The 17,673-nt window shown below is 43.3% G+C and overlaps 1 protein-coding gene across 10 annotated transcripts in view; it reads left to right on the forward strand.

Moving 5' to 3' along the window:
- Window positions 1-17,673, forward strand: part of LOC133399205 (serine/threonine-protein kinase BRSK2-like) — a 156,399-nt gene that overhangs the window by 67,795 nt on the left and 70,931 nt on the right. For all 10 annotated transcript variants that reach the window (XM_061670540.1, XM_061670541.1, XM_061670546.1 and 7 more), the window contains exon 3: window positions 15,745-15,830. In XM_061670540.1, coding sequence (XP_061526524.1) covers window positions 15,745-15,830 — 86 coding nt within the window. The remainder of the gene's footprint in view (window positions 1-15,744; window positions 15,831-17,673) is intronic.

Raw genomic sequence — 17,673 nt, forward strand, 5'->3', positions numbered from 1 at the left:
GTATTCATAAATAACTGGTTCCCAGTCAGCCACTGGGTACATTTCACAACGCAGGAACTTTACTAATAACTTTCAGGAACTTGTTTACACCAAGGGAACTCTTGTGAAAATGGAATTCCTTGTCATTTTTGGGGAGCTAAAGGAGACCCTGCTAGAGAGATAGTCTTTTTGAGATAGCCAAGAAATGTTTTGGTCAGTGGTGGGCTCTGTAATATTGAACAATTTCTGTTTGGATGACTACTACATTTTTAATTCAGCCAGTATGTTTGAAAAATCTACAGCTGTTGTTTCACTCTATTTTATTTTGCATTTTTGCATCATCAGATGGCAGACATCCAGAATAAAACCGACCTCAGATGGTAATGGACAACAAGGTGCAGGCTGGATTGTTGTTTTTTCTTTCTCTGGGGAGCAGTGTAGACAGTGGTCGGAAACAAGAACGAGAGAGAGAGAGAGAGAGAGGGAGAGAGAGAAAGAGAGAGAGAGAGAGAGAATTGATTTGATTAAAAATATATTATTTGACAAAGATTTTTAGTACATCATCAATATATGTAATTCAGATAACTTTCATTCATATGAGGAGAAAACAAACAAACAAAAACAGACTAAAAATTTGATCATCTGTAAAGGAACAGATGACATCATTATAGAACAATTTCTCAACAAAATTATTGAAATTGTCCAATATATAAAACTTAACATCTATTAATATTCTCACATTTACAATATATACATATATATATATAAACAAAGCAACAACAATGCATGTTCTCTATTTTAATTTTGCTTTGTTTATAAATTTACAATTTAGCTTCATGTTATGAAAAATTTAAAGCTGTTTTGTATCATTTCTCACCAAAGTCTAAAGTCAGTCTTATACAATCCATAAAACAACTGAAAACTGTTTCTCTAAAAACACAGGGGCATTTGGTATTTATTGGAGGATTAATTAATTTAAAAATTAAAAAAACATTGACTGCAATAGCATTATCTAGGATTCTCCATTGCAGATCACCTACAGTACTGTATTCTTTTGTTCAAAGATATATCTAATTTTTTAATAAACTTTCTCGGCAGGCTTGGTGTCATAATCTTAAAACAGGTTTTCTCACTTATCTCTTTCACAACATTTATAGTTTTCCCCCCCAGTCAGTCTGTACAAATCTAGGATATTTCTATAATGTGGGCCATTTGTGGTTTTCCCACTAAGATAAAACCAACCTCTGGAAAGGGGTCACTATTGTTCAGCATCAAGTTCCAAGCTTGCTGTCCTTCCCAAAATAACTAATCTGTACTGCAACGCCTCCTCCGGGTGGCCAGTTTTCGAGGCGCCTCGGTGTGGCCAGTGGACCGTTCTGGATTTCTTGGTGTGGGATGTGTTCCGTCCACCGGGCTGCTCTCGGGTGGACTCCTGGGCCCAACCTCGCCTCTCAATGGGGTGGGTGGGGTCCTCAGCCCCCGCGGTGCAGGCGCAGCAATTACAGGACACTTCTGACGGTCATTGTGCATGTGAAACAGTGTCAATACACTTGCATGCAGACACACACACCTGGGACTTATTCGCTGGGTGTGGGGCCACTCACTCATTACGACAAATAACTTATGACCATGCAAATTTCTAGGGTATCCCCTCACTCACACTCTAGTCCTATTGACGTTTCTAATTTACATAGCCACTCCCACCACACTTCTATTGTACAGCCGGGTTCACGACCCTTGTCCTGCATGCTTCACCTCCTGTCCTTGTCCTGTCCTTTCTTGTCCTGTCCTTCCCTCACAGGATGTACCACTACTGCCCCATACAACACTCATACCTAATGTGTCATTGTTCTAGGTATATAATAATTTACTTTCCTCATCTTGTTTACAGCAAGTGCTTTGTCTTATGTTGTCTTCTTTTCTCACACCACTCTAAAAACCTTGTTCTGGTCGACTGATCGACTTTGACTCCCAATAAATATCCATTAAAATACTAAGAAACCACAGTGGCAGCATAAAAAGTCCATTGTGACACAGTAAAGCTATTCCAGCATATAAGGGATACAGATCCTCCTTTCTGCTTGACCTAGCAGGACAAAAAAAAAAAAAATGGCCACTCCAAAACATTGACTTTGTTATCCTCAAACCACTTTGCAACCAGTTTGGCTGTATGCTTCGGGTCATTGTCCATTTGGATAATACATTACCACCTCATCTTAAACTTCCTGGCTGATGTCTTGATATGTTGTTTCATTATTTACATGTTCTTTCCTCATGATACCATCATTTTGTTAAGTGCACTAGTCCCTCCTGTAGCAAAACACCCCTACAACATGTTGCCAGCACCCCCATATGTCACAGTTGGGATGGTGTTCTTAGGATTGCAAGCTTCCCCCCTTTTCCCACAAATGTAACAATGCTCATAATGACCAAACAGTTCAGTTTTGTTTTTGTCAGTCCCCAGGACATGTCTCAAAAAAACTAAGGTATTTGTCCCAGTGTGCAAATCCATAATTCTCTTCCTGATTTCTTGGCTTTTTTTTTTTTTTTTTTTTTTAACTTTCCCATGATGTTACACAAAGAAGCAGTGTATTTCAGGTGTGCCCTCAAAAATATCCAAAGATGTATCTTTAGCTCAATTGTTGTATAATATGTATATTTAGCTCAATTGTTGTCAATAAACATATCAGAAGCTTCGTTTAAAGGCATAGTATGTAAACTAGCATTATTCTGGCGTTCAGCAAAAATAAATGATTTTGGTAATCCTAATTGATTTAAAAGAGGAAAAGCTTAGTTGGATTACACGTCAGGCAGTGAGAAAAAAAAGTGCATGTGTCTTTTTGAATTGTGTATGTAAATTTCAGGTTTCAATTGTATACCTACTAGCAATAGTTAGCCGTTCTACCGGAACACAAAGCTCCACACACATGACCACCATCCAACAAATAAACACTAAGACAACACACAAAATGTACAAACAAACTTGAAAGAAAGTTTGAAAATAGTATCACTCCAGTTGCACATCCAGGTCCACTACCTTCTGCTCTCTTCCCCTCCTGTCCCTGTCCTGTAATGTCGTATCCTACATTGTCCTGTTCTTCCCTCACAGGGGGTAGCACCACCGTCCCGTATAAAACTTGAATCCAACGTGACAATGTAGTATGCATTTAATGCTTTGTTTTGTTTTGTTTTTCATACAGCGAGTATCCTGTCTGGTTTATTTGTCTTTCCGTCCCCTCATGTTTGTTCTCTATCACTCCCCTTTAAAATCTCATTCTGTCTGACTGGTTAATTTTCATAAATAGGTGTAAATATCCATCATAATGCCTAATGCCTCGGGTTATGAAATTAATTTGTTCCATGACCCTGTTTGTAACCTGAAACGTTCTAAACCAAACTAATGTTTCCCATTGAAAAGAATGGAAATGCAATTAATCATTTTAATCATGAGATTCATTTTATCATTTTTCTCACACTATAATCAGCAAGCGCTTTCTCCGTTTTTTAGTCTAATAAAGAGCAAAAAAACAACAAGATACAGTGGGTACCCTTTTAGTTGCATTGCATGACGCAGTCAATGAACAGTCAAGTCAATTGCACAACGCAAGAAGAAGCACAGCACAGATCTTTCCGCTCATCAAGTGCTTCCTTTTAGGAGCCATTCTAATTTCTGACACTTAGCCCTTTGTTTACTATTTTAGAAAAGGTTCTGCACGAAGATATCACACTAACTTCCATGTTCATTCATAAACACAGCAGCTGCTTGTCGCATCTGTGACAACAGATGCGAAAATTAACCGTTTGTACGCCGACATTAACCGTTTGTTGTCTTAATTAAAGAGACTACAATTCAATGTCATACGTACTGTATTTTTGATGAAAATAAAATGACTTATTTTACCACTTCAATCACAACGCTATTAGATTTGTGATTGGATGATTGAGGAACTTCCGCCTAATTTCCGCATAACAGCCTGACACCGCGGACTAGCTTTCATCTTCCGCAATGCTTTATGCGTGGAGTCAATGATCGTCAAGCAGCACGAGTAGAAGCAAAATATAGATTCCATTGGTACATACCAAGGCTTTTCTTAAACCGAAAATAATATATAACTAGCGTTAATTTCTCTCCCAAGATTTTTTGGAAACCAGGTCGTTCGTCACCCGAGGTTCAGCTGTACATAGGACTACAATGGCAGGATAAAATTCTGTCTCTCTCTCTCTCTCTCTTTCTCTCTCTCTCTCTCTCTGCTCACTCGCGCGTGCACACACACACACACACACACACACACACACACACTTTATCAATAAGCAACGGCTTCATTCAGTAATTTCAGTGAATAAAGCAAATAATGTTTCTGTAAGACCCTATACATGCCCTATGGATGTGTCTTGGGGTTTTGGGCACTTAAAAATTGGTGGCAAGTGTGTGTGGACTCTCATTGAACATAAGTTAGAGTCTTATTCGTCACTCCTGAACACAGCCACAGCCCATTTGGAGTGCACCCTTGTGCAACCAAATTTATTTTCATTTATTTAATTTACAGTTTTTCTCAGTTGCTAAAACACATTTCTTGAAACTGACACCCAGTTTCTCATTACCTTAAACACAAATAAAAAATTTTTAACCGAATTTCACAAAATTCCTGACTCTTCCTGCAAAACCTAACTATTGAAACAGAACAGACCCAGAGCCAGTGAAAATGAAAAACCTCACTTGTCATGACACACGCCATAAAAAAAAAAGAAAAACACAATGATCAGATCATTAAGCTGCAGAAATATTTTTTGTTGTTCACAATAACAAAATCCTGTTTGGCACTAGTAAAATATCTCTCTCTCTATATATATATCCATCCATCCATCCATCCATTTTCTGAGCTGCTTCTCCTCACTAGGGTCGCGGGCGTGCTGGAGCCTATCCCAGCTGTCATCGGGCAGGAGGCGGGGTACACTCTGAACTGGTTGCCAGCCAGGGCACATACAAACAAACAACCATCCGTACCTACGGGCAATTTAGAGTCTCCAATTAATGCATGTTTTTGGGATGTGGGAGAAAACCAGAGTAAACCCATGCAGGCACGGGGAGAACATGCAAACTCCACACAGGCGGGGCCGGGGATTGAACCCGGGTCCTCAGAACTGTGAGGCTGACGCTCTAACCAGTCGTCCACCGTGCTGGACAGCTGGACAGCTGGACACTCTCTCTCTCTCTCTCTCTCTCTCTCTCTCTCTCTCTCTCTCTCTCTCTCTCTCTCTCTCTCTCTCTCTCTCTCTCTCTCTCTCTCTCTCTCTCTCTCTCTCTCTCTCTCTCTCTCTCTCTCTCTCTCTCTCTCTCTCTCTCTCTCTCTATATTGCAGCCATTTGCTAAAATCAAGTTATTTTTTTTCCTCATTAATGTACACACAGCACCCCATATTGACAGAAAAAAACGAATTGTTGAATTTTTTGCAGATTTATTAAAAAATAAAAACTGAAATATCACACAGCCATAAGTATTCAGACCCTTGGCTCAGTATTTAGTAGAAGCACCCTTTTGAGCTAATACAGCCATGAGTCGTATTGGGAATGATGCAAGTTTTTCACTCCTGGATTTGGGGATCATCTGCCATTACTCCTTGCAGATCCTCTCCAATTCTGTCAGGTTGGATGGTGAACATTGGTAGACAATAATTTTCAGGTCTCTCCAGAGATGCTCAATTGGGTTTAAGTCAGGGCTCTGGCTGGGCCATTGAAGAACAGTCACAGAGTTGTTCTGAAGCCACTCCTTCGTTATTTTAGCTGTGCGCTTAGGGTCATTGCCTTGTCGGAAGGTGAACCTTCGGCCCAGTCTGAGGTCCTGAGCACTCTGGAGAAGGTTTTTGTCCAGGATATCCCTTTACTTGGCCGCATTCATCTTTCCTTCGATTGCAACCAGTTGTTCTGTCCCTGCAGCTGAAAAACACCCCCACAGCATGATGCTGCCACCACCATGCTTCACTGTTGGGACTGTATTGGAGAGGTGATGAGCAGTGCCTGGTTTTCTCCACACATTCTGGTTAGAATTAAGGAGAAAAAAAAATCTTCTTTCTCACCATCTTGGAGTCCTTCAGGGTTTTTTTTTTTGCAAACACCCTGCGCGCTTTCGTGTGTCTTGCACTGAGGAGAGACTTCCATCGGGCCACTCTGCCACAAAGCCCCGACTGGTGGAGAGTTGCAGTGATGGTTGATTCTCTAGAACTTTCTCCCATCTCCCGACTGCATCTCTGGAGCTCAGCCACAGTGATCTTTGAGTTCATCTTTACCTCTCTCACCGGGGCTCTTCTCCCCCAGTTGCTCAGTTTGGCTGGACGGCCAGGTCTAGGAAGGGTTCTGATCGTCCCAAAACATCTTCTATTTCAGGAGGCCTCTGTGCTCTTAGGAACCTTAAGTGCAGCAGAATTTTTTTTGTAACCTTGGCCAGATCTCTACCTTGGCACAATTCTGTCTCTGTCTTCAGGCAGTTCCTTTGACCCCATGATTCTCATTTGGTCTGACATGCACTGTGAGCTGTAAAGTTTTATACAGACAGGTGTGTGGCTTTCCTAATCAAGTCCAATAAGTATAATCAAACACAGCTGGACTCCAATGAAGGTATAGAACCATCTCAAGGATGATCAGAAAAAAATTCACAGCACAAATATATGAGTGTTGCAGCAAAGGGTCTGCATACCTATGGCTGTGTGATATTTAAGTTTTTCTTTTTTCATGAATCTGCAAAAATTTCAACAATTCCATTTTTTTCTGTCAATATGGGGTGATGTGTGTACATTAATAAGGAAAAATTAATTTAAATTATTTTAGCAAAGCGGTACGGTGACCGAGTGGTTGGAGCATCTGCCTCACAGTTCTGAGGTGTAATTGTGAGTGTGAATGGTTGTTTGTTTGTATGAGCCCTGCAATTGGCTGGCAACCAGTTCAGGGTGTACCCTGCCTCCTGCCCGATGATAGCTGGGATAGGCTCCAGCACGCCCGTGACCCTAGAGAGGAGAAGCGGATCAGAAAATGTATGGCTGGCTGGATGGAGTTTAGCAAATGGCTGCAATTTAACAAAGTGAAAATTTAAGGGGGTCTGAATACTTTCCGTACTCACTGTAAGTGTAAAATGAGATTAAAAAACTAAAAGACAAGGTTTGCTTTGTATTTTGGAAAAAGGGTATTTTTTTCCCCCTCAAGTGTATGTATGGTGTTCTTTCTTATGGTTTCAAAAACAAAATACAAAACTCTCCTTTCCCCTCCTCTGTGCTCCTTGTTGTTGTTCTCAAATTAATTAAGGTTGTGTTGTTCTTCCACACCGGCCGAATCACATGAAGTGTTTGGAAATGTTCGTGAGCTTGGTTCGACTCCTTCCCTCTCCTCTGGCTCGCCCAACCGTTATAGCAACAGATGGCGCTTTGATGAGAAATCGGATGTTCCAATTTATCACCCCTCGTGCCTCTCAGCTCTATCATGTTTCAATTAAATGGAGATTCAGAAGCAGAGCTTTGGAACTTGAGTCAATCCTCATAATTCATTAAAACCCAGCTATCTTGCATTTGGTGACATTGGCAGCAGACCGTGCGATGTGACTATTGCATACATCGCAAAGATGACGGCCAAACAAAATATCGTGTAGTACTAGTATCAAATCAACCTCATTGTAAATGTAATGGGAACAAGCTAAGCTTTGCAGATGTACGTTAAGAAACATCTCTCCAATCCTTAAAGAGGGTACTGGCTGCTGAGCGTCAGGGCACTCGTCCCCCAATACATGACGCCCTGGTAGCATGCGATCTAACCCTGCGTGGGGTTGATGGTGCAAGAAATGTCACTGTAGCATAAAACAGAACACAACACAGAGGTACAAAATAAGACAGGTTACATAAAGGTACAACTAGCAAAGGATAAACAACTTTGCAAATACCTTCATAATCAAAAGGTTTAGTTCATACTTAACAGTAGGAGTACTGACTTGAGCAATTGTTTTAAATTTAGTTCCACTTGACATCCAATCTTCCTGTTACAAAACATAGTCACTTTATTTACACTGGAGAAAAATTTAAATTAGATTTACTCAATGTCAGATTTGAATTTTTTTTGCACATTCTGTGCATATTCTGCTTGGAGTTGCAATTATTTGGACTTGTCATCATTCTTTTTTAAAGTAAGTGACGTGTGTGTGTCTGTGTGTCTGTGTGTGTGTGTGTGCGTGTGTGTGTGTGTGTGTGTTTGCTTGCGTGCGTGCGAACGAGCGAAAGTGCAGTCGGCAGTCTGACTTTATCATTGCTGATTAGTTTACATTGTACATAAGAGATTTGTGCCCCCCAAATCGTCGACGTACTCCCTGGTTCTCATCTGTACAAAATGTCATCCTGGGCAATGTTAGACAAAACAAGTCGGCATTGTGCAACAAGCTACAAACCGCACACTTAATCATCTATTATCTGTGATGGACGGAGCCTCCAATAATTAGGGCAGGAAAGGAAATATATATGACCAGTCTTGTATAGTACAGTATATTTAGACTGAACAAAAATATAAATGAAATACTTTTGTTTTGTAGGAGTTTGACCCCCCCACCCCACTTTATTTTACTTATGTTAAATGTAATTACTGTGCTGTATTTAGTTATACATGAATATAGAGTACAATTATTGACTGATTGATTGTTTGATTGATTGATTGATTCCATTGATTGATTCATTGCACCTGTAAGAATCAGAATCATCTTTATTTGCCAAGTATGTCCAAAAGACACAAGGAATTTGTCTCCGGTAGTTGGAGCCGCTCTAGTACAACAAACAGTCAATTTACAGAACACTTTGGGGACATAAAGACATTGACAAAAAACAATTGTGCAAAAAGATGCAGAGTCCTCTAGCACTTAGAGCAGTTCGAACGACTAATATTGCAATAGTCCGGTGCAATGACCATTGTGCAAAGGGCGCTGAGACTTCAAGGAGTGTATGCGGTTTAAAGTGACAAGTAGTGCGATCATCTGGGACAATGTCGGTTGTGCAAATGTTACAGATACTCCTCAATCAGTGTGCAAATGGAGCAGATGCTACTCTGGCATGAGTGGCCAGTATATGCAAATAGTGCAGCATGGCGAGACAACTACAGTGAGTGCACAAGTAATAAATAATTGGCCCCACAGAAATCTGACAACGAACTCAAGTCAAAAAATTGCCAGCTTGTTGTAATGGAATTATAGGTTAGGTGTTTAAGAAGTTGATCGCAAGAGGGAAGAAGCTGTTGGAATGTCTACTAGTTCTAGTTAGCGTTGATCGGTAGCGCCTACCTGAGGGAAGGAGCTGGAAGAGCTGGTGACCGGGGTGCAGACGGTCCGAGAGGATTTTGCACGCCCTTGTCTTAGTTCTGGCAGCGTGCAAGTCCTCAATGGTGGGTAGGGGGTTACCGACAATCCTTTCAGCAGTTTTGATTGTCCGTTGCAGTCGGAGCTTGTCCTTTTTTGTAGCAGCACCAAACCAGACTGTGATGGAAGAACACAGGACCGATTCGATGACCGCTGTGTAGAACTGTCTCAGCAGCTCCGGTGGCAGGCCGTGCTTTCTCAGAAGCCGCAGGAAGTACATCCTCTGCTGGGCCTTTTTGAGGACGGAGTTGATGTTGTTCGCCCACTTCAGGTCCTGAGAGATTGTAATTCCCAGGAACTTGAAGGTCTCGACGGTTGACACAAGGCAGCTGGACAACGTGAGGGGCAGCTGTGGCGAAGGATGCCTCCTGAAGTCCACGATCATCTCTACCGTCTTGAGCGTGTTCAGCTCCAGGTTGTGTCGCCCGCACCACAGCTCCAGCCGCTCCGCTTCCTGTCGATATGCAGACTCGTCACCGTCCTTGATGAGGCCGATGACAGTGGTGTCATCTGCAAACTTCAGGAGCTTGACAGTCGGGTTCGCTGAGGTGCAGTCGTTCGTGTAGAGAGAGAAGAGCAGCGGAGAGAGGACACAACCTTGGGGCGCCCCAGTGCTGATGCTGCGTGTGGATGAGGTGGCCTCCCCCAGCCTGACCTGCTGTGTCCTGCCCGTCAGAAAGCTGTAAATCCACTGGCAGATGGCAGGTGAGACGCTGAGCTGGAGAAGCTTGGTTGAAAGGAGTTCAGGGATGATGGTATTGAACGCTGAGCTGAAGTCCACGAACAGGATCCTCACGTAGGTCCCTGCACTGTCGAGGTGTTCTAGGATGAAGTGCAGTCCCATGTTGACTGCATCATCCGCAGACCTGTTCGCTTGGTAGGCAAACTGCAGGGGGTCCAGCAGGGTACTGTGACACTCTTGAGGTGGTCCAGCACGAGACGTTCAAAGGACTTCATGACCACAGATGTCAAAGCGACAGGCCTGTAGTCATTCAGACTAGAGATTGCAGGTTTCTTGGGGACTGGAATGATGGTGGAGCGTTTGAAGCAGGATGGAACTTCGCACATTTCCAAAGATCTGTTAAAGATCTGAGTGAAGACTGGAGCGAGCTGGTCCGCGCAGACTTTGAGGCAGGATGGGGACACATGGTCCGGTCCTGTTGCTTTGTTAATCTTCTGTTGTTTGAAGATGCGTCTCACATCCTGTTCATGGATGGTTAACGCAGAAGTCAGAGGTGTGGTTGTGGTCGCGGGTGCGGCCGGGTTGGTGTGTGGAGTGAAACTGTCCTTTTCAAATCTGCAATAGAAGGTATTCAAGTCGTTGGCTAGTGTGCTATTGTTCTCAGCTTGGGGGGATCGTCGCTTGTAATTAGTCAGCGATTGGAATGCACGCCAGACTGATTTCGAGTCGTTCGCGCTAAACTGTTTTTCCAACTTTGCTGCATAGATCCTCTTTGCAATGTTAATTTCTTTAGTAAGCTGGTTTCTAGCTCGATTATACAGGGCCCTGTCCCCGCTCTGATATGCATCTTCCTTAGCTTGGCGAAGCTGCTTAAGTTTAGCAGTGAACCACGGCTTGTTGTTGTTGAATGTCCGAAATGATTTTGTTGGTACACAAACCTCTTCACAGAAACTGATATAGGATGTGACAGTGTCCGTATATTCATCCAGGCTGCCAGCTGAATTTTCAAAGACACTCCAGTCTGTGCAGTCTAAACAGCTTTGAAGTTCCATCTTTGCTTCATTGGTCCACTTTTTGACTGTTTTCACTGTAGGCTTCGCACATTTATGTACTTGCTTGTACGTCGGTATTAAGTGAATTAAGCAGTGATCAGACGAGCCCAGGGCTGCACGAGGTATAGCACGGTATGCGTTTTTTACCGTAGTGTAGCAGTGGTCTAAAGTATTATTTTCCCTGGTAGGACAGTCGATGTGCTGCTTGTATTTAGGGAGTTCGTGGTTGAGTTTAGCTTTGTTAAAGTCCCCGAGAATAATGAGGGGTGAGTCAGGGTGTTTTTTTTCAATTTCGTTGACTTGTTCGGCGAGCGTTAGCAATGCGGCGCTCGTGTTAGCTTGCGGTGTGATATAGACTCCAGCCAGTATAAACGATGCAAACTCACGTGGCGCGTAAAATGGTTTACAGTTCAGAAACAGCGACTCCAAATGCGGGCTGCAGTGTGTGCTGAGCACCGTGACGTCCGTACACCATTTTTCGTTTATATGGAGGCATATCCCGCCGCCCTTCGTTTTTCCCGATGATTCCATGTCGCGGTCCGCTCGATGAATGTTGAAGCCGGGAAGCGTGACGGCGCCATCGGGTACAGCGTCGCAAAGCCAGGTCTCCGTGAAGCACATGGCCGCGGAACGTCCGAAGTCTTTACTGGTCTTTAACAGAAGATGAAGCTCGTCCATTTTGTTGGGTAGGGAGCGTACATTCGCGAGGTGGATCGACGGGAAGGCCAATCTGTGTCCTCTCTTGCGGAGTTTCACCTGAATTCCGGCTCGTTTTCCTCTGTGGCGCCGCTTCCGCATCCATGCGCCGAAAACCGCGGACGCCGCTCCGGTGAGTAACTCGGGGAAAAAACTGAGCGGATTTTCGAAAGTTGGTGACAGAAAGTCCGGAGTAGCCTCCTTGATGGTTAGCAGGTCTCCCCTTGTGTAAGTGAGTCGTGTAAGGTCTCCAAAGACGGACGAAAAACACAAAAACGAAGACAATACTAGAGAGCGCGTTACCGAGGCGGCCACACTGGTAGGCGCCATCTTGAAAACTACCTAAGGACTTGATAAGTAGCTTAAATATGTAATATGTAATATGTAAGACATGGGGATTGATGAGATGTACACACCCGTTCCTCCTCTACCAGTGCCGGTTGCACGCTTTCCATTATCCACAACCGCTCCACACATTGCCAGCACCGTCTTGCGCAGGCATTAGCTACAGAATAGGGACATAATGTGACGACAAATGGAAGAAATGCAGTCAAAGTTTAAAACTGCCTGGGGAAATGTAGCTTCTGTGGATCTTAGCCCCTGCGCAACGATGCCAACTAGCTAGTGTGCTCAACTCCACACCAGTGGAGATGATGGTCATGTTTTCGATCGCAGGGCTGGGATTTTTGTATTTTAAACACCAAATTATTTAGGGGGGGGGCTTAAGGCCTAATGACGCTGGGCCTCACCACACTTCCAGGTTCACAGACCTCTAGGTGTGTGGTGGAATAATTCCTCACTCTCTTTACACTTCGATATTGTAGGCCAAGATGTTTTTCAAAATCCTGTTTGAGCGTGGCTTTTTTCCACTTTAATGGTTCTCACTCACTAATCAAAGCTGTGCATTCATAAATAGAAGACAACTGAAATTAATTAAGGCGACGGATTAATATCATTAAGTGCACTCATCTGTTGAAGCAAGCGGCTCTGCCTTCTCCTCAAACCAAAAACGTAATTAGTCACTTGTTTTCAACATGCTTTAAACAGTTGACTAGTCTGTACAAGCCCTAGTGTGAGCACTATTGAAGGTGAGATTTCTCTTAATATAATTCGCTTAACATAAATGTTTTTACTGTATGAAATAGCTTAGGTCCACAGCTTTCTTCCTTTTAATCCTATACAATGAATTACCACACATTAAGTAACATATAAGTCATAATAAAGTTCAATTTATGTCATCTTGGTGGCAGAGCGCTGATTGACTGTTAAACTAATACACGAGTGCAATTAGCCTCTGCGATACAAGACTGTGTGCTGATAGTTTGGGGGGAGCTGTACCGTAAATGGGGGTAATTAAATCTCATAGCAGTAGTCCATGTGCTTTAGCCTAATATTTGCTCTCCTGCTTGGTGAAGAACACACCTTGAAATCGAAAACACACCTTGAAATCGAAAGATCAACATATTAATGCATCTGTCTCTAAATCAGACAACACATTTTTTTTTTTTTTCATTGGTCCTTACATTGAAATCTTATAAATAAGCCTCATTGATAAAACCATGCAGGGGCATCACTCGGTTATATGGATGGGAAAACACCAGTGCAACAAATACAACACAGGCTGATCTGATGAGCAAAAAATGTTGCTTAAACATCAGAGTAGCAATAGAGGATGTCCGCTCCAGAGGGTGGTCAAGTAGGCAAACATTGTGTGGTCAAGTAGGCAAACATTGTCCTCAAGTAAGAGTACTGTTACTTGACAATAATGCTACTCAAGTAAAAGTAAAGAGTAGTCCTCCCAGAAAATTACTTGAGTAAGAGTAAAAAGTACACAGTAAAATAATTACTCAACTACTGAGTAAATCGTCCATCCATCCATCCATTTTCTGAGCCGCTTCTTCTCACTAGGGTCGCGGGCGTGCTGGAGCCTATCCCAGCTATCATCGGGCAGGAGGCAGGGTACACCCTGAACTGGTTGCCAGCCAATCGCAGGGCACATATAAACAAACAAGGATTTGCACTCACATTCACACCTACGAGCAATTTAAAGTCGTCAATTAACCTACCATGCCTGTTTTTGGGATGTGGGAGGAAACCGGAGTGCCCGGAGAAAACCCACGCAGGCACGGGGAGAACATGCAAACTCCACACAGGCGGGGCCGGGGATTGAACCCCCCTCCTCAGAGGCAGTCTGTGAGGCAGACGCTCTAACCAGTCGGCCACCATGCCGTCCATAGTCAACATAATATTAACAAATACATGAAATATAGTCAAATGATATTTTAATAGAATATTAACACTATAGTGATGGGCACAGCCGTGCTTTTGAGTGTACTGAATCACCAGAATCAGTTTGTTAAAAAGATTCATTCCAAAGATTATTTCACCAAATCGTTCAGTTCTTTTTCCCAAAATCATTCAAGTGCTTCCTCATTGAGTTAATGAAACGTTTGTAAATGAAACAACTCTATAACACTAAGCAAATCAGTGTGCTGTGTGTATTGTCATGTAATTGTATAGTGCATTTATACATTTTATTTCCTGGAGACGCAAATAGCACCAATTTGGTGGAATGGCAGTAAGCTTTAACATATTAAGGGGGATTGGTCTGAGCGCATGGTAAACAATACATTTACAACATTATTTACGTATTAGTTTAGCATGTGTCTAAAGGCTATAATGACCGTCCATGCAGCTGCAGAGTTGGTAGTATGCGTCACGTGCGTGACTCCGCTCATCAACGACACCACTGATTTAAAGTATGACCACAAGCTTGCTTGTCACAAAATTAAATCAGTTTGAATGTGTCACAAATGCTAACATGTATGAGGTTGTCTCGAAATGTTGACAACGCCTTTGGCGAGGCGGCTTTGTCTGAGGCTTTGCCGACTGAGAAGTACAGGGTCTTTCAGCTTGTGCTGAAGGTGGCCGATCCATGTGGTGTGTCCTTTTGTTCTTAACGAGCGTGGTGCAACGCGGCAATAGAATCAAGGCAGACACACCCACACGCGGAGCGCGTGTCTCTTTCACAGGCGCTTATACATGTACTAAAATAAATAAATAAAGTGCAACGGATTGGCTGGCGACCAAGTTCAGGGTGTACCCCGCCTCTCGCCTGAAGATAGCTGGGATCGGCTCCAGCATGCCCGCGACCCTAGTGAGGAGATGCGGCTCAGAAAATGGATGGATGAATGTTAAATTTGTTGGTACTTTTTTGTGTGTGTGTGTGTGTGTGTGTGTGTGTGTGGGGGGAGGGGGGGTGGGGGGGAGTGTTGGGTGCCACGTTGGCCGACTGGTTGTCACATCTGCTTCCCAGTTCTGAGGACCTGGTTTCAAAACCGCCCTCACCTATGTGGAGTGTGCATGCTCTCCCCATCCCCGCATGGGTTTTTCTCCCCTCCCACACCCCAAAAACATGCATGGTAGGTTGATTGGAGACTCTAAATTGCCCGTAGGTGTGAATGTGAGTGCAAATGGTTGTTTGTTTATATGTGCCCTGCGATTGGTTGGCGAACAGTTCAGAGTGTAGCCCGCCTCTCGCACGGAGTCAGCTGGGATAGGCTCCAATACGCCCGCAACCGTAGTGAGGATAAGCGGTATGGGAAATGGATGGATGGAAAAAAGTGTTATTTATTTTTATTTATTTTTTTTTCTTTAACAACCAAATCCTTTAGGGGGGCTTAAGAACATTTTAGGGGGCTGAAGCACCCCCTAAAATGGCCCTCAGACACCACTGATATCTATATTATATAAGCATATATCAGTAAATTGTCTGTAAAGTTAGGTATTCGTATTGTCTGGTAAGTCTGGTATAAGGTAAGTATCAATGTCATCCAACAGCTTGTTTGTTTTTGTGTGTGGTTAAAGCGAGATTCTCAGAGTTAGTTATGTATGTTGTTTTCTCCTCTGTCTAACACGTTTCTTCCTTTCTTCCTTTTCTTCCATTTATTTATTTTGTCCAGGTCGAGCGGGAGATAGCCATTCTAAAACTCATAGAACATCCTCATGTATTAAAGCTGCATGATGTCTACGAAAACAAGAAATACCTGTAAGTACAATTAATGTAACATACTGTAACTATGACAGTTATCTGCCAGCAATCGCAAACGGTTTGACACAATACAAAAAATGTGTATGAGATGAGACCTCGCTGGTAAACAAAGCAAAGCAAGGCAATTTTTTTTATATAGCGCATTTTATACACAAGGTAACTCAATGCATATAGCTGAGGACTCGTGTTCTTGTTAATTTAAATCCAAATATGCACTTTTAGTAGACCGAAAATGTTGGACCTACGTGTCTGGAACACGTTTGAGGCAGCCGAGTCAGGCTCCCAAGTGTTCGGCCGACCTGGCACACATTGGGAACAGGTGTATTCGGCGGAAGGGAGGAAGGAAAAAAAAGGATGAAAAGCAGGAGGCCAACAAGTTCCCAGGCACGACATCTCTCGGGTGTCTCTGTTCGCAAGACGTTCCCCTGGACTGAGCTCGGGCCCCCAAACAGGGTAGCTCGGAGTTCTTGCAGGAGGCTCTGCAGCCGGAGATCATTCAATGCGTCCTTGCCACCTCGGTTGAGGTGGGCGTCCTGCCTGGCCCAGTTGTCGGCGAGTTGGTCGGAGTGAGACCAAAGGAAGACTTCTCCACCAAAACTCCAAAAAAACGTCTTGCTCCAAGCTCTGGCCCCTTTTATAGCCGGAGCGGGAGAAAATGCGTGTGTGTGTGTGTGTGTGGGGGGGGGGGGGGGGGGGGGCTTACCTCAACTTGAATTGTTCAACACTCATTCTCTTTCATACCTGTAATGAATGTTTCAACTGTTGTGTGGTGTGGAGAACATTACTAGTTTCCCTGTGATATTTGTGGTCTGGGGTTGAACAGTTAATGTGGTTCAGTTAACAACATATTTGACGTTAGACATTCAAGTTTGCAGCAATACAGTCACTAGTGGCGTTCATGTAAAGTTCTTAAAATATTAACTCCCAGTCGAGTCACAGACTGTCTTATGAACCCATGTCTGTAGAGTCGTTCCATCGTCCGTAGGTGTCGCTGTTGCCTGTTCCAACTCCCAAGTGGCGGTACTCAATAGGGTGGAGGCGCCTTTTTGGTGCAATCCTGTGACTTACTTAGTGTCCAGGGGCGAATTCGGCCACCTTGGGTCTCCATTTTGAAGCGCCAGGCAGCCGTGATTCACTTAGCGTCGGCATGGCAAAGCTAATGTCTGTGTCTTGTTTTTGATGGTTTATGGCGGCTGATTTGTTCAGTCTGCGTGTGACGTTGCGTCTCGCCAGCCTACCTCGGCGGGGAGCGGCGGTAGTGCGAGGCTGGGGTGCCGGGTGGCATCTTTTGCGTGGCATGTCCGCTACACTCCATAACTGCTCACTCTCTACTTATCTCACCAAAGAGTGCCAAATAGGTTATCTGACTCGTCTCTTGACTGGCAGAAGTAAAACCCAATAGAAATTAGCAAAAAACCTGGACCGACCCCATCCACATACTTCCAGCTCGCTTTTTAACAGTCAGCACAGGCATGACCATCCTTCTGCTTTGTTCTCAGTCATTATATCAATTAGCAATTTTTTATGATTTTATTTAGTCGTAACAAGTAATGAAGATGGTTAGGAGAAATGTATCAGAATACATGTATACATTTTACAAAGGAAATGCATTGAAGTAAAAGTAAAAACGCCAGAAATATAAATAAGGAAGTAAAGTATAAATGCATAGAAAGTCTACTCAATTATAGTAACGAAGTGTTTCTACTCCATGATAATTCAAGCCTGCCCAAGTCATAGTGTAACATGAAGACTGTAACAGTGTACATTTTATTGCTATACATTAATATGTTAATCTATAGTCACTATGCTCTATTGGCATGGCTTAATGTGTTGTTCTATC

Source organism: Phycodurus eques, chromosome 2 (genome assembly GCF_024500275.1).
Source record: "Phycodurus eques isolate BA_2022a chromosome 2, UOR_Pequ_1.1, whole genome shotgun sequence".
NCBI classification, from domain to species: domain Eukaryota; kingdom Metazoa; phylum Chordata; class Actinopteri; order Syngnathiformes; family Syngnathidae; genus Phycodurus; species Phycodurus eques.